The sequence below is a fragment of the Centroberyx affinis genome, unplaced genomic scaffold (assembly GCF_046629955.1).
Source record: "Centroberyx affinis isolate AG114_WGS23_722 - 3 ecotype Tasmania unplaced genomic scaffold, CSIRO-AGI_Caff_v1 ptg007243l_1, whole genome shotgun sequence".
Classification (NCBI taxonomy): domain Eukaryota; kingdom Metazoa; phylum Chordata; class Actinopteri; order Beryciformes; family Berycidae; genus Centroberyx; species Centroberyx affinis.
In genome coordinates, this window is record NW_027283662.1 from 100,092 (window position 1) to 121,599 (window position 21,508).

A 21,508-nucleotide genomic window follows, 5' to 3' on the forward strand; every position below is an offset into this window, starting at 1 on the left:
CAAAAACTACAGGGATGGAAGAGACAAATTTATATAAAGGTCCAAAATCGCCAAACTTATCTCTTAATTTAGGCATCCTTGGATTAAAACTGTCTGTGGGGACGGCTGCAACACTTGATAATCCAGCGGGCCGAGCGCTCCCCGTCTGGTGTGTTGCAAGCGATGTGCCATTCTCCTGTCAGTCCCATAAAGAGACTTGGCCATACAGTAGTACATTTCGTGTCAAAAAGTGTAACCGATTCATTGTGAGTGTTGTTTTTGGTGTCAAGCTTCGCCTGTTACAAAATGTCAGAGCATGTCGGTCTGGTTAAGAATTACTTAAGTTTTTGCCTGTCAAACATGTTTGTTCTGTTGCGTGTGGTTTGTTTCATCATCATGAAACGCTGCCTTACTGTATGTTTACAAGGTGTGTTTAGGCCAAGATGTATTTCTGTAGTATGTCCTTAATATTCTCCAAACGTGACTTGCTGGACATGAGAGAAGAAGAGGCAAACCTTTATAGTTTTTATTCATGTTCTCAAAATGTAGTTTTGACCTCGTAAATGAAATCCAATCTGAAAGCGATAACGCCACCTCACCTTTAGTCTGGAGGCTTCGGCCTGTCTGACCGCTGAAGAAGACAGTTGTGTTTAGTGGTTTGTTTTGTTTGTTGTGTTAAATATATCATCTGCCCTGTGAAGTTTCCCAGAAGAAGTGTCGATGTAGGGCTGGGCGATAATTCAATATTATCGTTTATCATCTCTCAGTGGAATCATATTGTGATGATATGAAGATATTTTGATATCGTGACACATTTCTGCTGTCTGAACTGATGATGAAAAGAAATATTTACTTAAAAACTCTCATAAAATGAGGTATGACAGGAATATTATTTGAATATTTCAGTTTTGTTTGACATCACACCTAACATTACCATTCGGTTCAGTGAGATGAACATTCATTTGATTATTTAATGTGATTTTTCATACATGAACCATATCGTGATATATATTGATATCGAGAGAAATCCTTATGATTATTGTGATATTGATTTCAACCATATTGCCCAGCCCTACGTTGATGTGGGATCACTGCAGCGCTCCGTAACGTCTCATTTGGGCGATGATGATCCGAAAGACAAAACTGAACCCAGCTGGGTATCGGTTTGCCTTTTGGTGGATTCTTTTGTTAACCTTGGCAGTGTTAATGTCTTGTTTTATGAGCTGAACAGGGAATCGAACCCCTAACCCCGACAGTGTTGGTACTACTCTGTACCTATTGAGCTTCACAGAATCAACATTCCTATTGAGTCTTGAAAAAATTTGTTTTTTTTTTTTTATTATTTGAAAGGAGATTACAAATATACAAATGAAGTTGGAGGAAGTTGTCTGTTTTTTTGTAGTTTTTTTTTTATTAACATATCTCAAAAAGTTCTGAATAGAAATTAGCTTAAATCTAGTGGACAGATCGCTCTCTGCCCAATAATCAGTAGATTTGATTTTGGTTTTAGCCAGAACTATTATGCTGCGTTCAAGTGCTGGTGGGAAAGTCTGACATCAGGGACACTGCTACATAGTGTTGCATTCACATGCTATTTTGTTGGAAAATCAAACCAAGACAAACGATAAACAAACTGTTACGGAGGCTGCAGCTTTGAAGCTTTGGAGTATTGTTCAGTGTGAGACTCCTGGTTTTATTTGTTCTAACAATTTAAATCCACCCATTCTTCCACTTCAGTAGAATCCTGTAGAAACCTCATGTAAAGTCTGCTTTATTTTTGTTATTTTTGGTTTCACAGACAAATACACATCAGAAATCTTGGTTACAGAATTACAGAATTATTCTTGCTCAGTTTGAACTCTAATAAAGCTTAATTCATGAAGTGGTACCAGTGATTATCATGACAGACTTACATAGACATCAACTAGATATGTGCAGAATGAGGTCAGTTAAAGTGGTTTTATGTATTAAGTTATTGTGCCATTGTTGGTTTTTTTTTTAAAGAAGCTGCTCTGATGTCTAGGTCAGTGACAGGGTTCCTACTCAGCTCCGGAAAAGTACGGAAAATTAATTTGATAATTTCCAGGCAGTAAAAACTTTGAGAATCTGGAAAAGTAAGGTCAGTCCAGATAAACTTATACATGACTGTGTATATTATACGTAAAATGCTGTTATAAGAAGTTTCATGCAGTTGTAGACCCAGTGTAATTTCACACATTGTGATATTTGTTGTGAAGACTGACATTGAGCTATTGAGTGATTTAGTCAAGTTGACACTCACATTATACAGCTACTATCAGCATACATCACATTTAACACAAAATACCAAAATATTCAAATCCAGTCAAGAAAATATCTGAAATGGAAAAGCTGTAGGAACCCTGAAGGGAGGACTTTATTTTATTTATTTATTTTTTTTTTGTTTAATGCAAACTGTAAACTGTTTGAGATGGATCCGTTCATGAAGGGAAATACTTCGGTATGCAATCACTGACTGCTGCGTCCTGCAGGCAGCTTGGATGTTAACTGTGTTCTCTGACATTCCAGAAGAAAATAAAACTCAGTCGCCTACCCAGTACTCTGGTTGGTTGTCTGTCTTTTCATATTGCATGAATAAATAACTATTTATTGTAGCTTTTCTAAAAACAATGTTTACCAGCTGCTTTACATACTGTAAAACACAAAGAGACTCAGATGTTTGGAGTTTTTCCATCACAAACATTTATTTCCATTGTGGTCTTCCATGAAAGACAAAAAACAACCTGACAGACACACAAGACACAGTAAAAACAATCAAAAGATGATAGATCTGTAGCTAAACTGTCTTCATACTGGTCACTTCTGTTTCTTCCAAAGTAATGTTCCCACTTCCTTTTTAAAACTGCTTTGGTAGGAGAGTGTTTGATTTTCAGGGGAGGCAGAGATACCAGAGGAGCAAAATGAGCTGCTGAGTTTTTCACATGGGCGATTATACAAAACGAGGAATATGAACCATAGTAATATGACATTTGAGATATCCAGGGGCAGTGCCATTTATAACATAACACATATGATTATGTTTCAGTTGTTCATTTTAGTATACATTATTAATTGCTATATCTCTTATCTGAGAGGTCGAAGTTTCTCTCTCCCTTGGATATTTTAAGTCAGAAAAAGTTGTCTGTGGAGCACATATTTTTTCTAATGATGTTTCACTGGAACTGTTGCAATCATCTACATTATTACAACCAACAGTGTGACCCTAAAATGATGGTAAGATAGAAAAATGCTAGATGCCGAAGAGAGAGGTAGAAAGAAAAATATCGAAGGAAGTTTTTCAAGGAAGATCCACTGCCATAGTTTCAGGGCAAAATCTTGACAACCAAATGTAGGTATTATTAGTCACAATGCTTTATTAGTATTAGACTTGTTCTTTTGTAATCACATTACAGCAGAGAGGTGAAAGGTAACATTTTTGCAACAAAAAGCAATAAAAGGGAACAACGCTGCTGAAAAATGCTTTGATTGATAATACAGGGCAAACAATCTGTAAGAGTTGAATTTGAAAAACAGATTTCTCATTGGGCAGACAAAAAGCTCATCCTTTTTGTTTTAGCACTTTTTTGTTTATACTTTTATACTTATGTATGATTTTTGTGCATCTGGGTGGATCTTCTGTATGCCTTCCTTTCACATACATTAAATAAGTAAATACATAAAATGAACAGCAATGGTGTTACTCTTGTCTTCATTTACAGCAACACTACTAAAGACAAAATGCATTACTGTATCACTGGCAAACCCTTAATCAAAATCATAGGTGTTTAAATCATAAATCTAAAATCCTAACATGTAATTAAAGAGTAATCGATGATTTATTAATAAACAATTGAGTTCAGTACTAACCATATTCCCTCACATTAAAATAAGACAACATTGACAAAAGTTATTGGAGGCTTCTTGGAGCCAATATTCCTTCTTAAAGTGGTCATTATTATGACTGTATGTGTGCCACAAACAGCAAAAACACAGGATTATTAGTTGCAAAAATGTTGATAAGGAGATAAGGATTACATTTTCAGATCTAATCACAAGGCTTCACATCTTATTTCGCCAAGTGAGTGTTCTCCTCTACCATCTGAAGAAATCTGTTAGTTTCTTTAGAATGCCTGGCTTTTTTTGCCTCTTCTGTTCTTTGTCATAAATTTCCTGCTCTGTTGTTGTAAGTTTTTCTTGATTGGCTACCTTGGATATGATTCTTGCTTTCTGTTTCATTGCCTCCAAAGATTGGATCCGAGCCAGGTAGCCCTCTTTGGCCTCTGACTTTTCTCCTTCAATGAGCAAGTCGATGTACTCTGGAGTGCTCAGTGGGTTAGGCCTCAAGGCGATCTCTTTCAGCCGAGCTAAGCACTGTGCTGACTCCTCCAGGAGGGACACCATCACATCCTGAAGGTTTGCAATCTCTTCCTCTTGCTTCTCAATCACTTCTTGAACAGACAGCTTAGCTTCTGTAGCTTTTTCATACTTCTCCTTCAGGTCTTGCAGCGTCTGCTTCTCTTTAACTGTAACATAGTCCCACCTATACTTCTGATTGTAATGCACACTCCAAATGCATTTTCCTGGGCATACAGTGCAGTTCCCGTTGCCATCCATGGCTACACAGCCACGCTTTCCATTATCATCTGCTATTCCACAGGGGTAGTGGCATGTTATTGAACATTGCTGGCAGTTGGTGAGATACTCTTCTTTTTTTGCTTTCTCTATTTTGACAGCCTTGGTAATGTCAACCTCAATCTCAAACTTTTCATTTGAAGACATGGCAGCTTCATGCTCTTGAATTTTCTGTTTTGTCATCTTAATTTCTTCAAGTTTTGCTAGTCCAGCTTTAATTTGCGGTTGCAAACCTTCAACGGCCGTTTCAAGCTGCCTGCGCTCTTTCAGAACCTCTTTGGTCATCTGCAAGCTTTTGGTTGTCATTTTGTCTAAAACAGTGAAAAAGTTTTTCATGCTTTTGGCACCCATGCTCCAAAACATTTTATCAAAATCCATGTCTTCATCAGAATCTGCATCACAGGTCGTGTCACCGATGGATCTGTTGTCTGCAAACAGCGCTGAGTTGTTGAATTTGAAGTGAACTGGAAGTCCTTTGTCTGTTTTAGGGCATGGGACCCCAGAGACGTTGATTGCCTCGAGAACCGGTGGCTGCTGGCCGTCTGCAAATGTCACCAGCATCCGAATGTTCTCTGCCACATCTTTACCAAAAATGGAGAGCACTGAATCAAACACATACTTCTGTGTTGGTGTTAGCCGTGGAAGAGCGGCCTGGGTCACAAAACACACCGCATCAATCTCACTGACTCCCTTAGCAGAGGTGAAAAGCCTCCGGATCTGCTCTGTGATCGCCCGGTCTCTTTCTATTCCTCTTGTGTCTCCAAAGCCTGGTGTGTCAACAATGGTCAGAGAATATGGGATTTTAAACCCCTCTTTGTGGTTGATTTTGTACACAGTGACTTGAGAAGTCTGGCTTTCAGCTTGTGATCTCTGCTCTCCCTCATCAACTAATTTGAATCTGAAAGTGTCATTCCACTCTATACCAACAATGTAGTTGATCATTCCATTGATGAGAGTGGACTTTCCTGATCCTGTTGCTCCAAGAACCATTATAGTGCGATTTCGCCTCATGTTTGCTTTGCCAAAACTGTAGCTGCTGCATCCGTCTATATCCATATCTTCTTTCTCCAGACAAAGTTGGTAAACTGAGGGTGATTCAGACTTTATATGTTTGCTTGTACATTTTAGGAGTTCTCTGAGGCACTCCAATTCACGCTTTGTTGTCCAGACATTAACTGTGATGCTTTCCTTGCTTCTGGCAGCTAGACCACACTCAAATCTGACCCTGACAGCGTACTCTGTCTCTGGCTGAAGCCCAGAAATGACGGCCGTTTCAGCTCTTGACACCTTTTGGTTCCATTCAAGTTCTTCATGTTTCACCCCGGGGGCTGCTTTTGCATACTCCACAATGTACTTCAAAATGACACCTTTGCCAAGCTCAGCAGGTTTCTCCCAGCTAACTGATATCTCACTTGAATTTGCTTCAACTTGAGGTTTTCCAGGAGGACTAGTGGGTAAGGTTGTAATGGAACCACTGACTTCACTGGCTGGCCCTTTACCTACTGAGCATACGGCTCTGCATCTGAAGATGTACTCTGTGTTAGGAGTCAGACCAGATACTGTGACTTCTTTGGCTTTCGTTGCTATCTTTTGTTGCCAAGCACCTTCTCCATCGGCACAGTACTCAACAGTGTACTGTCTACTGCTCCAAATCTTGGTGGGCAAACTGTCTTCTGCTCCAAATGTTGGTGGGCAAATGTTCACTGTCACACTGTTGTGGGTTGTGTCACTTACTGTTGGTGTTTCAGGCGTTGAAGGCAGCTCAAAGTTGTCATTGACTAAGGAGCCTTCTTTATAAAGATAGATAGTTGCCCCTTTTTGCGTCTCACCTGTCATACCTGCTGCTAGAAACCTAATGTTCTTGTTGTCTTTGTTGGTCTCTGCAAAATCAATGAAGAGCTTTGCTTTTTCCCTCATGGTGTCTGATACTTCCTTTGAAAAGTACCATTGTTTGGTGGTGTCCTGCTCGCTCTGTGGTCTGGGGAGCATACCATGTAAACGCAACGTACTGGTTCCCGGTCCAGCCCAGGACATTTGCTGCGTGTCATCCACCTCTCTCTCTTTCCTGGCTCTCTCAACTTTGAGCAGTCTAGTAAGGCCAAAAATGGCCCTAAAAAAAAAAAGAAAAACAGACAAAAAAGAAAAGTACCATTGTTCCTTTTCTGCATCATGAGTATGACATGTGATTTCTTCAGGACTCTCTGATGTGGGTGTTTCTTTAGAGTAGTTTGATAAAGCTGAGAGGTATGGTTCAGCGTTTCCCAGTGAGGTGAAAGCAAAGCACACAGCATGCTCTGCACTGAGGATTTCATTGTCAAGAGCATTTTGAGATGTGACAATCTTGGTGTTTTTCATCATGTTGGTAAGAGATTTTACAAGGTTGATTTCTTTTTCTTTACAATCAATCCACTCGCTCAGGTTTTTGTTGTTGAATGGAGAAGAATGTCTCTTTTCCAGGATCTCTGCCAGCACAGCCTCCTCTTCTCCACCTCCCCGGATTGATGGAAGTTTCTTTGCCAGGGTCTGCTGGAATTCCAGCTTGTACTCAGAGCACAATTCTTTAAAAGTTTTCATCTTTTTGTGAATCTGTGGGAATTGTTGGGCTGTAGTGCTTTTCATTGCATCATTGCACCTCATCTCCAGCTCACTGAAGTCCTCCAGGACCTTCTGAGCTTCCAGCACTAATCTAATACTTATCTCACGGACAAGTTGAGCAGCAGAAGAATCTAAACTTTTCAGGGGCATCAGCCAGACCTTCATTGGTACAGCATTTTCTCCATTTGCTCCCAGTAATTTTGGAAGGCTTTGGTAGACTTGTATTGCATCCTGAAAAGACACAGGATTGTTCTCAAGGTTAAAATCCCCATGGAATTTGCAGGAGAATTTCTCAGCATTTGCAATGTCCTTGTCTCTCATTTGCAAGGAACCTTCACCATCTATCTCAAGGCGAAGAATGTTCTTGATCATCACCTTCAGATTGCCCTCAACTTCTTGATGATCCTCCTTTTCAGACAGCTCATGGTCAAATACAAAGAAGGCTTGTGCACCATAAAGGATACCTGTGACTACATGTGTTGCTATTCCTTTATCAAAAACATACAGATGTTTCACATTGCCTCTTCCAAGATGATCCATTGACAGTTCCTGGAACTTTGTGGTAGTTTTGTATTTGAGTGTTACTCTGGCCTGATTTTTGGAAATCTTGCAATCATTTAGGTATTTGGCAGATCCCTCAACCTGTACCAGTCCACTCAAGAAACTTGCCTTCAGGGAGGCCTCAACATTTAATGCTGAAGATTTGTCCTCAATTGATTCAGATGCAACTATCTCAAAGTCACTGTTGTGCTGAGATCTTTCTCGTATATCCTTTTCCAGGGCATTGCTGTCCCACAACGTCATGCCTGCAACAGAGGGGATAAAAGTTCTTACTTTTACTGCCACACAGCCAGGATGCATTTTTTTTCACTACAGGTGCAAAAACAATGCTCAGGCAAGCTACATTCTAGATGAAAACAACAGAACAGAAATTAAAAAGTAAATCACTACTGCCAAATATCCCAATATCATGGTGGGAATTACATGATATCTAATTAACTACTGAGGTAATCTAAATTAGGCCACTTTCTACCAACAATTCAAATCACATGATTGCAAGAAGCCTTTCAGGAAATTTTGGTGGAAAGAGACAAAGCTGTTAGATCTAAGAGATAAGCACCTTGTCCACCTCCATCATTTTTGGACTGAGATAGACATGAACATGTTGTTGTATATAGCAAAACTTTAGTTATGCTAATACTTATACAACGTTGATAAGCAAATGAAACAGTGGATATATACTGAAATGCTCAGATACATGACTAATACGTACATTTACATGAGTACATGCCTGCAGCCCCTTCCTAAAATGATTTCTTCCTCAAGCCATATTGATTTTGTTTTCATGAAAAGTGGTAGGGCTAAGAAATTGTTCAAAGTCGCGCGAGAAGTGGTGTCAAGACCTACACAGTTATGGTGGTATACTTGATATTGCATTGTTTGCACTGTTATGGTGTGTTTTCACAGGCTCTGTCCCTAAACTTGTGTACAAACCTTTAAAGTAGCTGTTGTCGATCAAAAATGAAGACTGATTCAGCAACTGCATGGCTTTTGCATGGCTATTTCTTTCAAATATTTTCAGAAACGTATCAGAAACTTAACTTAACATTTCGGTGAACTATTTTTGTAATATAAGAGAAAGTTTCCAACAAGCCGCCACGTTTTTCCAGTTTGCAAACCGGGGGCAGCCCAACGAGTGAAAGCGTTCGTCCATTCCCACTGCTGAGTGCATCCACAGTGGGAGGAGAGGACTTACTAACTTAACATTACAGCTAATGTCCATGAAAAAACACAGGCTGCCAAACAGACCGCAAATTGACAGTAACCTACTCATTAGGAGCGTTAGAGCAGTAGGACAGAGTGACTTACTATGAGCAAAGCTACAGGTGTGGGATGGATTCAATCTCAGAAAACAGGAGTATAGTGTGGAATGGGAGGTTCACATATGGATGGCATTGGGGTCTAGATCGTCATGTTTAAAAGAAAAAAATAAATGAATACATAAACTTGAATACATTTAAAATACATATATATCTACTCAAAAAAAGCACAGGGATGCACTTTCACTGGAGATTAACCTGTCCAGTACCTGAGAAGATAAACTCCGGTGAAAGTAGGCTACACCTGTATGTATTTTTGAATATAGTGAGGGGAGCATGATAGTTTATTTTTTCTTTTAAACATGGAGACATGGACCTAAACATGAAGACCTGGACCCAACTGCCATCCATAAGTGAACCTCCCATTCCACTATACTCCTGTTTGATTGAATCCATCCCACACCCTGAAATCCATTGAGATTCTATTGAGACTTGTTATCAGCTTTTGTTGGCTAAAAAGGCAGAATAAGTAAAATTTTGAATGGCAGATAATGTTTAAAACCTATAGCTACAACCTGAATATGACATATGAGCAGCATAAGATATGAAATGGTGATCAAATATTTGTCAGTTACACAATTTAGCTCTAATGAAACAAGGGGTGCACACCCTATTTTTCATTTATTTGAATTTTGTAACTAAATCTAGAATTTTCTTATTACTTTAGTGCAATAGAAAACATTGTATAGGTCTCAGATATATATTTTTTTTATTATTTCATTTAAAAAACTTTTTCACAGCACTGTATGTATATAGTATATATTAAAAACACTTATGATTATGCCCTCTAAAATACCAGTTTTGTGAAGTTGTTGGTTAATTAATAACTCCTGCCATATTTAAAAGTGATTTTTACTTTCATTCCAGCAGTAAATTCCAGGAGTGTGTCTGGTTTCTCAAATGGTAGATAGTATTTTTTATTTTTATTTATTTAAATTAATTTCTTCAAATGCAGGTGATCCTATCAGCCTCCTTGATCTCAAATGAGAAACCAAAAAAAAAAAAAAAAAAAAAGTCAGCATTAGTGTACAGTGAACTCCTGGTCCAGATCATGGACTAGGATTAGGATTAGACCACAATACTGAGTACATATTGAATATATTTTAGCTTGGAAAATGTAAATGATTGCTCCCTCTAGTGGTGCGTTTCTCTTCCTGGAATCCTGGACTAGTGAATCTATGAATCCAGTACTGCAAAATATCTATCTTAGCCTCCTACCCCCATTTTTGGGGTCAGCTGCTAAACATTTTATCTGTTGCATCTTTTGTAAATGAAGAGGAAAAGGTCAAAATGGAGCGATAACATATTTATTTATAAATGTATTGTCCCAAGGGGGAACATTTTTTTTTTTCAGCACAGAAAACCTCATCATACACAGTTGGCGACAGTGGGATATTCAACACACTGACAACACATTCACTAGTTCAACTTACAACCACAGTTAAATTATCAATCCATTCAGTCTGGCTAATCATGTCAACTCAGAAAATGAAGTGTACAACTTGGCAATGACACCTAGTTTTCTGAGCCATTTTCTGAGCTGGCATGACCTACTGAGTGGATAATTCAACTGTCATGGTTGTTAAATTGATAATGCGTGAAAATCTTGTTCTTGATTTTAGACACAACTTTGGTGATAAGCTGTAATTTCTTTGGCGTTTTGCATTCAGTGTCGGCACTGGCCCAACATGACTGACACTCAGTGTGGATTGCAGCTTTTAAATGACAGCAAAACTCAACAGTCCAACAGAAAAAGACACACATCTACGTCTCTCATCATCATCCCTTCTCATCCTGAAGTGTTGTTCATCTTTGGAAGGCAACACCAATGTTCACTCTACTTTTGGTTCAGAAACGGTTGCTCTGAGTGAATAATATATTTCTTTTTCTTTGGATTTTCTGTTCAACCCTAACCTGAGTGTTTAGAAGAGCAAATGGAAAAGCTTTCATGAACTGGATATAGGTTGGATCAATGTTGGGTTAGAGCAGGCAGACAGAGAGGAGCAGAACAGACATGTATTTATATGAAAAAGTTGAAGATTATTACTTTAAATTAGTGAATGTTTTGGTTGTTGCCCAGTTGCATTACATTTAGCAGCTTTACATTAAAGACTTACCAGGAACCAGTGAGTCTTGGCGACAGTCGTACAGCATCCCAAGGCTGAAAGGCCGGCCGAGTGCTGCCAGCTCCATCGTCTCCATCGCTCAGTCTGCACTGGAGAAAACAGACAACAGTTTGTTAGTTCACTCCAGTGACTCTCCTGCTGTCCTCCATGTTATTTATTTCCCACTTTGTAAAGTTGCTGCAACACAGCAGAGCTGCAGTGAGGTGCAGAGTGAAATCATGAGGGAATCACTGGTAAAAACAAGATATTCAGTGTCAGTGAGATAATCTAACCAGCACAACAGGGCTACTGGGAGATAATATACCATCTATGAATATATGTGTTATTATGTTATTAGATTATACATACACTTCTTTAATGACTTAACGCCTGCTGATAGCAGTTTTTACTTTACCTCTCTTGTTTAATGTTCGGACTGCCATGACACTGAATTATCTGACTGAGGAATGTTCACTTATTTTACTGTTGCACTAACTGCAAGTCGCTCTGGATAAGAACATCTGCTAAATGCCTAAATTGTAATTGTAATAATAATAAATAGTAAACTTTGTAAAAAGCCTTTTGTACATGATTTGCTGCTCAAAGTGCTGGATATTATATGGATGTATGAAGTAAAAACAACAGATAACCATTTAAAACAAGTAAACAACAAAAGAGATAGAAATGGTGAGGGTAAAATAATAAGTAAAATAGTAATACAATAATAAAAATAAAATAAAGATAAAATATTAGAAAATATATTTATTAGAAAAGATATTTAATTCTGGTGTTGGACAGTCAGTTCCTGTAGGTCAAAGGTCAAAGGCACCAGAGCCTTCCAGTTCCAGTTGACTATAGTGTTTGTGCTATAGTAAAACCCAATTTCCCCATATGTATCATTACATACATTTTAACGTAGACTTGTATTACACTGGCAGGAAGCTTGAAACCTCTTTTTTTTTTTAATCAAGATTCATTGATTTTTCAGATGCAGCACCATAGTGAATAACCACATGTGTGAATGAGTGACAGTTGAATTTTCAGATTTTCAATTCATGATAACATGAAAAAAGTTATTAGGTTAATGGCAGGTAAGTTTTATTACATGAATGGGGCAGTTATTATGATAACAACAGGTTTGTCAGACAGTATCTGTCTGTAATAACTGCCAGTGAACGGGCTTGTGTCCAGACTGCTATGAATCACCATGCAAATTCAAAAAGTGCTGAAGACTGAGATGCATGGGGGCTGGAGACCAGGCAACAGTTTCCTCTTTATGGGCTGAACTATCCTTGGTACCAACAGGTTAACACTGGTTCTTGTTGGAGTTGCATTAAAACACATTTGTTATAAGTTAGGGTTGGAGTTAAGCAGTTGGGGTTGGATGCAATTTGTGTGTTCACCATCCACAAACATGTATTTTTCACTTGTGTTTTGTAAACTATATACAGTACATATACAGAATATATAAATTATTAAATAGTTTGCAGAATAAATAACTTATTCTGAATATATGTACTGTATATTCATTTAAAATAAAAATAATATGCGTTTTTACAAATGTGTCCAAAGACATTTTCAGGGCAAAAATGTGCATGTAAAATGTTCTTTATACATTTGTGGATAGCTTCATGTTGGTTTGTGCACCATGTGACATTTGTGACTCTCTTTGTTCTCAGACTTTTTGTCCAATTCGTCTCTATCCATTGAAAAAAAATCCAATTACTAGCTCCACCAGCAGGTGGCGATGTGCACACACAGAGGAGGTCGGATGCACGGCGCTCCTAGCTCCTCTTCCATCAGCAGAGACTGGAAAGATAGTCTGGCTACCTATCGATACAGCACAGGACACAACATGGAGCAGGACTGGAGACCGGCTTTAGACAGGAGGTGAGACAAAGTGGAGCATCTCTATTTAACCTACCGGTCGTGATTCAGACCATGACTGTCATTAGCTAGCCTTAGCTGTGGTAATTGTGTACAAACTCACTCATGTTAGATAGGTACAGGTTCAGGTAGAGAGAGCTGTATTTGAGGCATGGATAGCAAATAATCGATGGTGACAACTGTCCCACGGCTAGGGGCTAGTCAAAATGAATCATGATTTTGCTATTTTTAACATTTCATAACTTAAACGAAACAACAAGTTTATTTTATAAAGCCCTTTTAACATCAAGATGTCACAAAGTGCTTGAACATAAACATAGGAATGAAATAACAGAATAAATGCTTCTGAATGTGCTTCTGATATCAACCACCTGGTAATGTTTCCTGACTAGTTTACAGATGTGACCTAGTCTCTTACTGCTGTCCTCTCTCTCTACTCTGTTACTGTACTTCCTGATTATGAACAGCAAGAGTAAGTGCTGCTTGTAGTGTTACATGTTGTGTTGAGAGGAAAGTCTGCCAGTTAATCCAATCATCTTGTACAGTTCACTCAGTATTTTTAATCAGAAACAAATTTCTTCTTAAGGAAGGTGTCAGAGGATCAAGACCTGATCTGTAACTCAGCAAGAGACAATTTTCAGGGTTGGTCCATTGAGTTTTATTTCAGTAGAGAGATAACAGTTATCAGAAAATGTCCCTGTTTATGGCAGCTAATTAGGACACAGTGTCATATACTGTGTGTGAGTTGTTTATGAAATTGTGAGTGAGCGAGCCAGTGAGTAAGTGACAACCTGGATGCATGAAGTGGTTCACATTTGATAAAATCACCATAGGTCAAAGTATTCATAAAATGTTCACTTTCATAATCATCAGTGTTGGGAATAACGCGTTACAAAGTAAGTAATTCCACTACTTTTGGCGGTAACTTGTAATGTAACTAATTACTTTTTCAAATTAAATAGCGCAATTACAATTACTGAAATTTAAATGGGTTTGTTACTCGTTACTGGATTATCCGGTTTATGATCATCCGACTTTACGGTGCCGCAAGTGAATCAAAAGACGACCGACCTCCCTGGAGACTTTATTTCTCAAAAGCGACTAGCGACAAATCTGGAGACTTTTTCTGACCATGGGAAGCAAAGTTAATGTGTTGAATCCCAAAGCATTTGGCAATAAATTGGTTTGGCTGATGCCGGTTTTCTCTACTTGCTTGTCTGATCCACAGAAGTCTGATGATCACAGTTTCCCACACACAGCGCAGCCCCTTCCCTCTCTGAGAGCAGGGACTATAGGGTCCACTTGTAATTGTTACCGCCGTACGCTGAAACTGGCCCGGGTGGGCGGAGTCAGCACTTATATTAAAACGGGCTACGCCGCGGTGTGCATAAAAAGTGCAGCATTATATACTGATATGCAAATTATCGTATGACATCATCTGGCAACTTCTAGCGACTTTCTGAGCAGCCAATAGCTTCTTTCCTTGGAAAAGAGTTGGCAGCACTGCTACCTGTGCGGTAACTGAGGCTACAATAAATACACCTATCAAAACATATCTATTGTTTTTTATTGTTCCACTACTTACTTTTCATCATAGTGATAATGGGTACAATGATAGATAAAATTTGACAGTTGTCTTGTCCCACACTGTGCCACAGCAACACTAAAATAATATAGCTATGTGTAATAAGAGAATTTAAGCAGACATTTAAAAGTAAGGCAAAAGTTACTTTCCCTAGTAACTAATTACTTTTATTATGCAGTAATTGGTAAAATAATTCAATTACTTTTTGAGAGCAGTAACTAGTAACTGTAACTAATTACTAATTTTCAGTAACTTGCCCAACACTGATAATCATGAAGCATCTACAGTATTAATTTCTTGATTTCATCATCAAGAGAGCCTTGACTCTGATTTGTAGCTCAAGGGGAGAGCTGTTCATTTTCACAAATATAAACCGAGTTCTACACAATTATGGGAATTATATGAATTCTGGATTATCTCTCAACTATTGCTGTCACGTTCTTCCCTTCCCAGAAAGTGGTTATTCACTCACTCAGGGACGGTTTGCATGGAGCCTGTGCATTGGTGAGTTAATAACGTTAGCCTACTTATTTACATAATTTAAGTATGGAATACCATGGTTACCAATATTAAACTTCTGTTTCATTTCTAAAATTAAACACTCCAGCCGCAGACAAATTTCACTGATTGATAATAATACATTACATTTACATTTATATAGCGCTTTTCTCAGTGCTCAAAGATGCCTTACATACACAGGATAAAGCAATTTTAATGGAGACATATATAAAAGATAAAAATAGATGAGAAAAGGAAATATAAATTTTTTTTTTAAAAAGTGTGAGTCGTGAGACGAGATGGAGGAAAGGGGGAGAGGGGAGAAGTGGAAGATTAGAGGTCAAAAGCAAGAGTGAATAGGTGGGTTTTGAGGGCTTGATAGCACCGACTACAACGCCCAAGAACGTCTGTATCTATTGTTCCCACTAGTGGTGGCCATCAGGTGTATCTTGTTTTCCACGGCACAGCCGAGGGCATCAAGAGGCAGATTCAGGTCAGGCAGGCAGATGTTTGTCATCTCAGCAGCACCTTGACCTCATCTCTCCTGTCCCAGCTGCTACCATCAGTGGACTCTGCCTGTTGTGTCCAAGCCACTATCAACACTGTGCTCAGTCTCCAAGCAGCTACTGCTGCTGGTTACAGCTCAGCTACACCGGGGGGGTTTCTGTTCTGTGAGTTTGTGTCTGAAGGGTTGGATCAGATACGTTTACTTCAGTGAAACGGAGCCAGATCGGAGCCGCAACTTTAAACATAAACATAGCTTCTATTTCTGTTTCATATTTGAGCCATATAAATATATATAAATGCCAAGATTTTGCTTATAGTCATTTATCACCATGTCAGTAAACAAAATAGAGAACACATGAACCAATTTAACTTAAATGTTGGACATGATAGCTGCTGAGAAACTTCTGTTTGGCTATATTACACCTACACTCTCAAAAAAAAAAAGGTGACATAAATACCCTATATGGTACATTAATGTTCTTCACGGTACACCTTGAGTTGTGAAAAATAACTTACCCATAGGTAAAATGTAGATAGGGACAACACAACTAGCAACTAGCAGACAGCAGTTGAACAAGAACGGACCTGGTGTAGCAGCTTGACATGCCTGAAGTGCTGCAACTAGCTAACTATTGCAACAAGTTCAGATAGTTCCCAGTCAGCCAGCAACAACTGGCCAACTGCCCTTTGTTCTGATATTAGATAATATAAGTTTATATCAGCTAGATGTAAGCTGATATCATCTTATTGCTGTTGCGTGCCAACTGCTCTTGCTTGAACTCTGCACTTCCTGTTGTTGAAAACAAGCAGAGCTGTATGGAAATGGTCATGATACAGTGTATTGCCAATTATACTTTTTCATAATAGATATGAGACATACCATTGGTACGCATCATATCTAAGCCTCATGTTTAATTTACAAAATGCTAAAAGTAGTTCTGTTAACATAGCCATGTAACATTGAAGTGGGACAGACAGACAGACAGACAGACAGACAGACAGACAGACAGACAGTGTGGGCTAGTTTGACGTGATAATCCACAAACATGTAAAGACCTTTTACATACAAAATTTTGCTCTAAAATTGTCAATTTGGATACATTTATAAAAAAAAAAAAGAGTTTTTATTTGAAATTAGTATACATTTATTCAGAATAAGAATTTCTGCAAATTATTCAATATTTTTATGGGTTTCAGTTTACAAAACACAAGTGAAAAATGCATGTTTGTGGATGGTGAAATATTTGTGCAACGTGGTACACACATGTGGATTGTCTTCTGTGGGTTACGGTTATTTGAGTCCAATAAAAACTTCCATAACTCGGGAGCCGATATTGTCGGTTTTATTTTTTTTAAACAGATTTTATTTATTTTGATGGGTTTATTGATCCCTGAATGCTGGAAAGTGTTTCAATAAAGAGAAAAATACATTAATTTGATAACAGATACACAGGATATTCAGTAACTACCTGTAGGTTGCACTGAGTGTCTAACTTGATTAAAACCGCTAAACTGATTTAGTTAAACTATGAGAGGCTGCAGGATTTGCAGATTACACAAGTAAAGCATAAGAAAAGGTGCATGCAACATTATATAAAAAAAAAAGCATGAAATGTTAGAGAGAGAGGTACTTACAGGAGAAGAGTCTCTGATCCTGTGAACTGCAGTCTGGTTTCTGTCTTTATAACCTGAGACTCTGGACTGACAGACTTCCTCATGAGGAGGCGGCTCCAGTCTCTCCAGCTGAGGCTGATTTCTTGTAAACGGTGTGACTTTCCCTCTACAGTGTGCACAGCTGATAACGCCTTCACACTGACCTGGAAAAAAACAAAAACTAGACACGGCATGTCAGGCCTTGATCAGACAGGAAGTGAATTGTAGGCTTGAAAATGCAAGACACACCGCTCTGCCTGGAGTTTGAGAAGCCGGCAGAGGCAGAGGTGCTGGAGGGATCCTTTTGTCAAAGTCAGCTACTGTCACTTAGATAGCATAGCTAACGGCATTAGCTAATATGCTAATAAAAAACAAAAAACTGATAAAAAAAACCCCAACTTACCATCCATTTTGATTGTGGCACAATTTCTCTCCAAGCCTGATGCCATTTATTTTATCATGATATTCTCTGTTGACTGGACAGTGGAGAGAATGATAGTGATGTAAGCTGCTTTTCTGCTCAGAGCGCATCAAAGTAGGGTCATTTTCAACTTGCAGCACATCAGCTACTTCCCCAAAAAAAAACAAGGTGTCCCAAGTGAATAAACGTAAGGTAAGTACTTAAAACTTAGGGCTGGACGATATGGTTGAAATCAATATCATCATAATCATAAGGATTTTTCTCGATATCAATATATATCACGACATGGTTCACGCATGCAAAATCACGTTAAATAATCAAATTAATGTTCATCTCATTGAACCGAATGGTAGTGTTAGGTGTGATGCCAAACAAAACTGAAATTTTCAAATAATATTCCTACCATACCTCATTTTATCAGAGTTTTTAAGTAAAATTTGCTTGTCATCATCCATTTAGACAGCAGAAACGTGTGTCACGATATTAAAATATCTTCATATCATCACAATATGATTCCACTGAAAGACGATAAACGATAATATTGAATTATCGTCCAGCCCTATTAAAACTCATTGCAAACAATTAAGGGACATTCACATTATTGTGCGAAATCTAGGCTCTTGCACTTTGCACGCTGCTTTGTTGTCTGTTTAAACACTCACACACACTTGGTGGCGCTATATTAGCTTGCTAACATGGAAATCCTGTATATGAGGGTAAATCATAGCAGTAGCTAGAGTTCTACTGATACCCACTCAAATAACATCTTTGTTACAAACCTAGTAGTTCCATCTGTAGGCTGACATTTTGCCATGCAAATGTGTATTTGGTCTCTGATTGCCTTTAAGGAATTGTTACACAGCTCAGGAAAATCTGAGACACACACAATCACATTTTCCTCCATTTTGGACCAGCAGCTATGCAGTCATGTGTAGGCCTACAGTGCTGTCATTGGCTGTGCCCTCAAAGGTCAGCGCATGGTGGGTTCAAAGTTCAACAAATTTGAACTTTAGATCAGTGCAACACTCTAGCCAGCACAAAAAGTCTGTCTCCATTCAACACAATGACCGAGGCGTGCGCAAAACCTTTCTTGCATGATAACGTGAACGCTCCTTTAGAAAAAGGAACCTCCTGCTGCTGAATGTGTGTCTTGTCTGATCGAGGCCTCAGTCAACCACAACAGCAAACTGCCTCTCCTTGTAATGTTGACACTGGTGAACATGTCCATTCATGCAATAAAAACTGGTTTGTTAAACAGCATTGTCTGACTGTTCATTTTCAATATTTCATTTCATTTTTATTCAGGGTAACGTAATGACCTCCTGATAAATGCAGATGCTGGCGAATGCTCTGTTCTAGTGTTGCTTCATTTCAGAGAATCTTTTGATACCATTGATCACAGTATCCTGACAGATTGAGGCACTGGGTTGGCATCTCTGGGACTGCTCTAAATTGGTTTTCGTCTTACTTGGCAGAATGTTCTGTGTGTCCATAGATAATCATGTCTCCTCTCTGTTCTTGATTAAGTATGCTGTGCCCCAAGGATGAATTTTGGGACCAGTTTTATTCTCATTGTATATGCTTCCTCTCACCACATTATTTGTTGTCATAGCATCTCTTTTCATTGGTCCGATGACACCCAGCTGTACCTTCCAGTGCTGGGTTCATGCTGGTGACTGCCTCGCTGATGTGAAAAATCGGATGTCAAGCAATTTTCTTCAGCTTAACTCTGATAAAGTTCCTTAACACTGAACACTAAATCTGTTGCCAGAAATATTGAGTCCTGTTAGATCCCAACTTAAATTTTGAACACTACATCACAAGTCTAGTCTAGTCATATTTTTATAAACTTAGGAGTATCGCAAAGGTTAGATCTGTTCTAAATTTCCTTCTTTCTTCTTTATCTCTTCATGTCTAGACTTTTGTAATGCCCTTTTTACTTGTCTTGGGCAGCAGCCACACTGATCTGTTGTCTGTCCAGCTCTGTTTACTTTGGACTACCAACCTATATACATGTTTCATTCCTTGCACTTGTTCTTTGTTGTGAAGCACTTTGTAACTTTGGTTTTAAAAAAGTGCTCCATAAAGATGATGATTATTATTATTATTATTGTTATTACCTCTGCCAAGGAGGTAATGTTTTCACTTGCATCTGTCCATCCGTCTGTTAGCAGGATATCTCAAAAGCCAAACCAAAATTCCACACTCCAAAATGGTGAGTTGGAAGAAGACCTCACTTTTTTCACTATTTTGTTATTGTTGTTTTTTTTTTAAATGAGATGCATAAATTTATTTGGCTACATCCATTTTGCCAGATTTTCTAGATTTGACCTCAAAGGTAAAAGTAAGCAAAATTCAACATCTGTCCCCATATTCTTTCTGCAGGAGGCACTTCACAGCAGCCACAGTGTGAATGAACATACTGCATACCACCATGGTGTGTACAAACCACACTACGATGTAAACAAATAAACTGCATATCGTTACGATGTAAACAAATAAACTGCATATCGTTACGATGTAAACAAATAAACTGCATATCGTTACGATGTAAACAAACTGCATATCGTAATGATGTAAACAACATCAGGGTCATCAGGTTCATTTGTATCTATATAACTATAGATACAATAAGAGAAGCTGAAACTAAGAAAGTAAAACCCTTATTAAATGCAGCAACTTTAAAGCCAATGATGCAAAATGAATGAGTCACAGGCCCATGGCTGATAGAGTTTGGTTCAAGCCTTGATACTTAATATTATTACAGCAAAGCTACGAGCCAACAGAACAAAGAACAGTGCATAACAAAGCTGCAGATTTCCTTCACAATTTCACTTTCAGTTTGCAGGGTCTTTCTGGGAAATGGCCTGACTTGCTGTAAAGTGTTACTCCTCCAACTGTAAGTAAGTCGCTCCCCACCATCATGAAACTCACCGTTATCTCGTCTGCGGCTGAAAGCCTGCCAGGCTGAACAGGAAGAGGAGGGCAAAGAAAATAAATCTATAGAAATGACAAGTCGAAGAAAGAAACAGCCGTGTGTAGTTTGCACTTTAATATAGTTATACATGTATCTATTTTGTGAATCTATGGTATCACTTTACTTGCAGTGCATAGTGATGCATTACAAGCAGATTATAAGCCAAAGCAGAGATAAACATTTCTTGTAATACACCCCCCCCCCCCCCCACACACACACACACACACACACACACACACCACTGACAGTACATGAAAACAGTCACAGTTGATCCAAATCGAAACCCCTCCACCCTTCACTGTCTGTGATCAAAACACAATCAACTTCCTGTCAGCTCCTTCTGCTCTTCCTGTTTGTTTGAATCAAGTTTATAATTCAGCAGCTTCTCACGTTTGTTTTTCATGTGTTGAACGACTGCAGGACGCCTTGTTGGGTAAAGAAAAAGGAGAAGACAAATTCAAAGTCATTGCGTTTCCCTACATGTTGTTTCAGAGGCTTTTCCACCCTGACAAGAATAAAATTACGAGTGAAACAGCGAATACTTTAATGTTTTGACATGAAAATGGTCAAAATTAAAGAAAGTAGTAGCACAAAATATCAGCTATCAGCAACTTCAAACCAAAAAGTTTCACTATCGGCCTTCAAAAACCCATATCAATTGAACACAAACACACACATGCACACACATACACTCACTTACGCACCCTCCTACACACACACATACACACTCCCAGTACACACTTATTCCAACCCGCCCCCCCCACACACACA

The 21,508-nt window shown here is 38.6% G+C and overlaps 1 protein-coding gene across 2 annotated transcripts; it reads right to left on the reverse strand.

Annotated features, from left to right (window-relative positions):
- Positions 1-25: 25 nt before the first annotated feature.
- On the reverse strand, positions 26-17,361 carry LOC139639413 (uncharacterized). 2 transcript variants are annotated; one of them, XM_071513505.1, is made up of 3 exons: positions 17,322-17,361; positions 11,222-11,319; positions 26-8,030 (listed from the first exon to the last, which is right to left on the reverse strand). In XM_071513505.1, the coding sequence occupies exons 2-3, from the start codon at positions 11,304-11,306 to the stop codon at positions 4,090-4,092; spliced, it is 4,026 nt and encodes a 1,341-aa protein (XP_071369606.1). In that variant the 5' UTR covers positions 11,307-11,319; positions 17,322-17,361; the 3' UTR covers positions 26-4,089. The 2 variants fall into 2 exon arrangements, with proteins under 2 accessions (XP_071369606.1, XP_071369607.1); XM_071513506.1 differs by having other exon boundaries at positions 11,222-11,314; positions 17,322-17,359.
- Between the last annotated feature and the right edge of the window lie 4,147 nt (positions 17,362-21,508).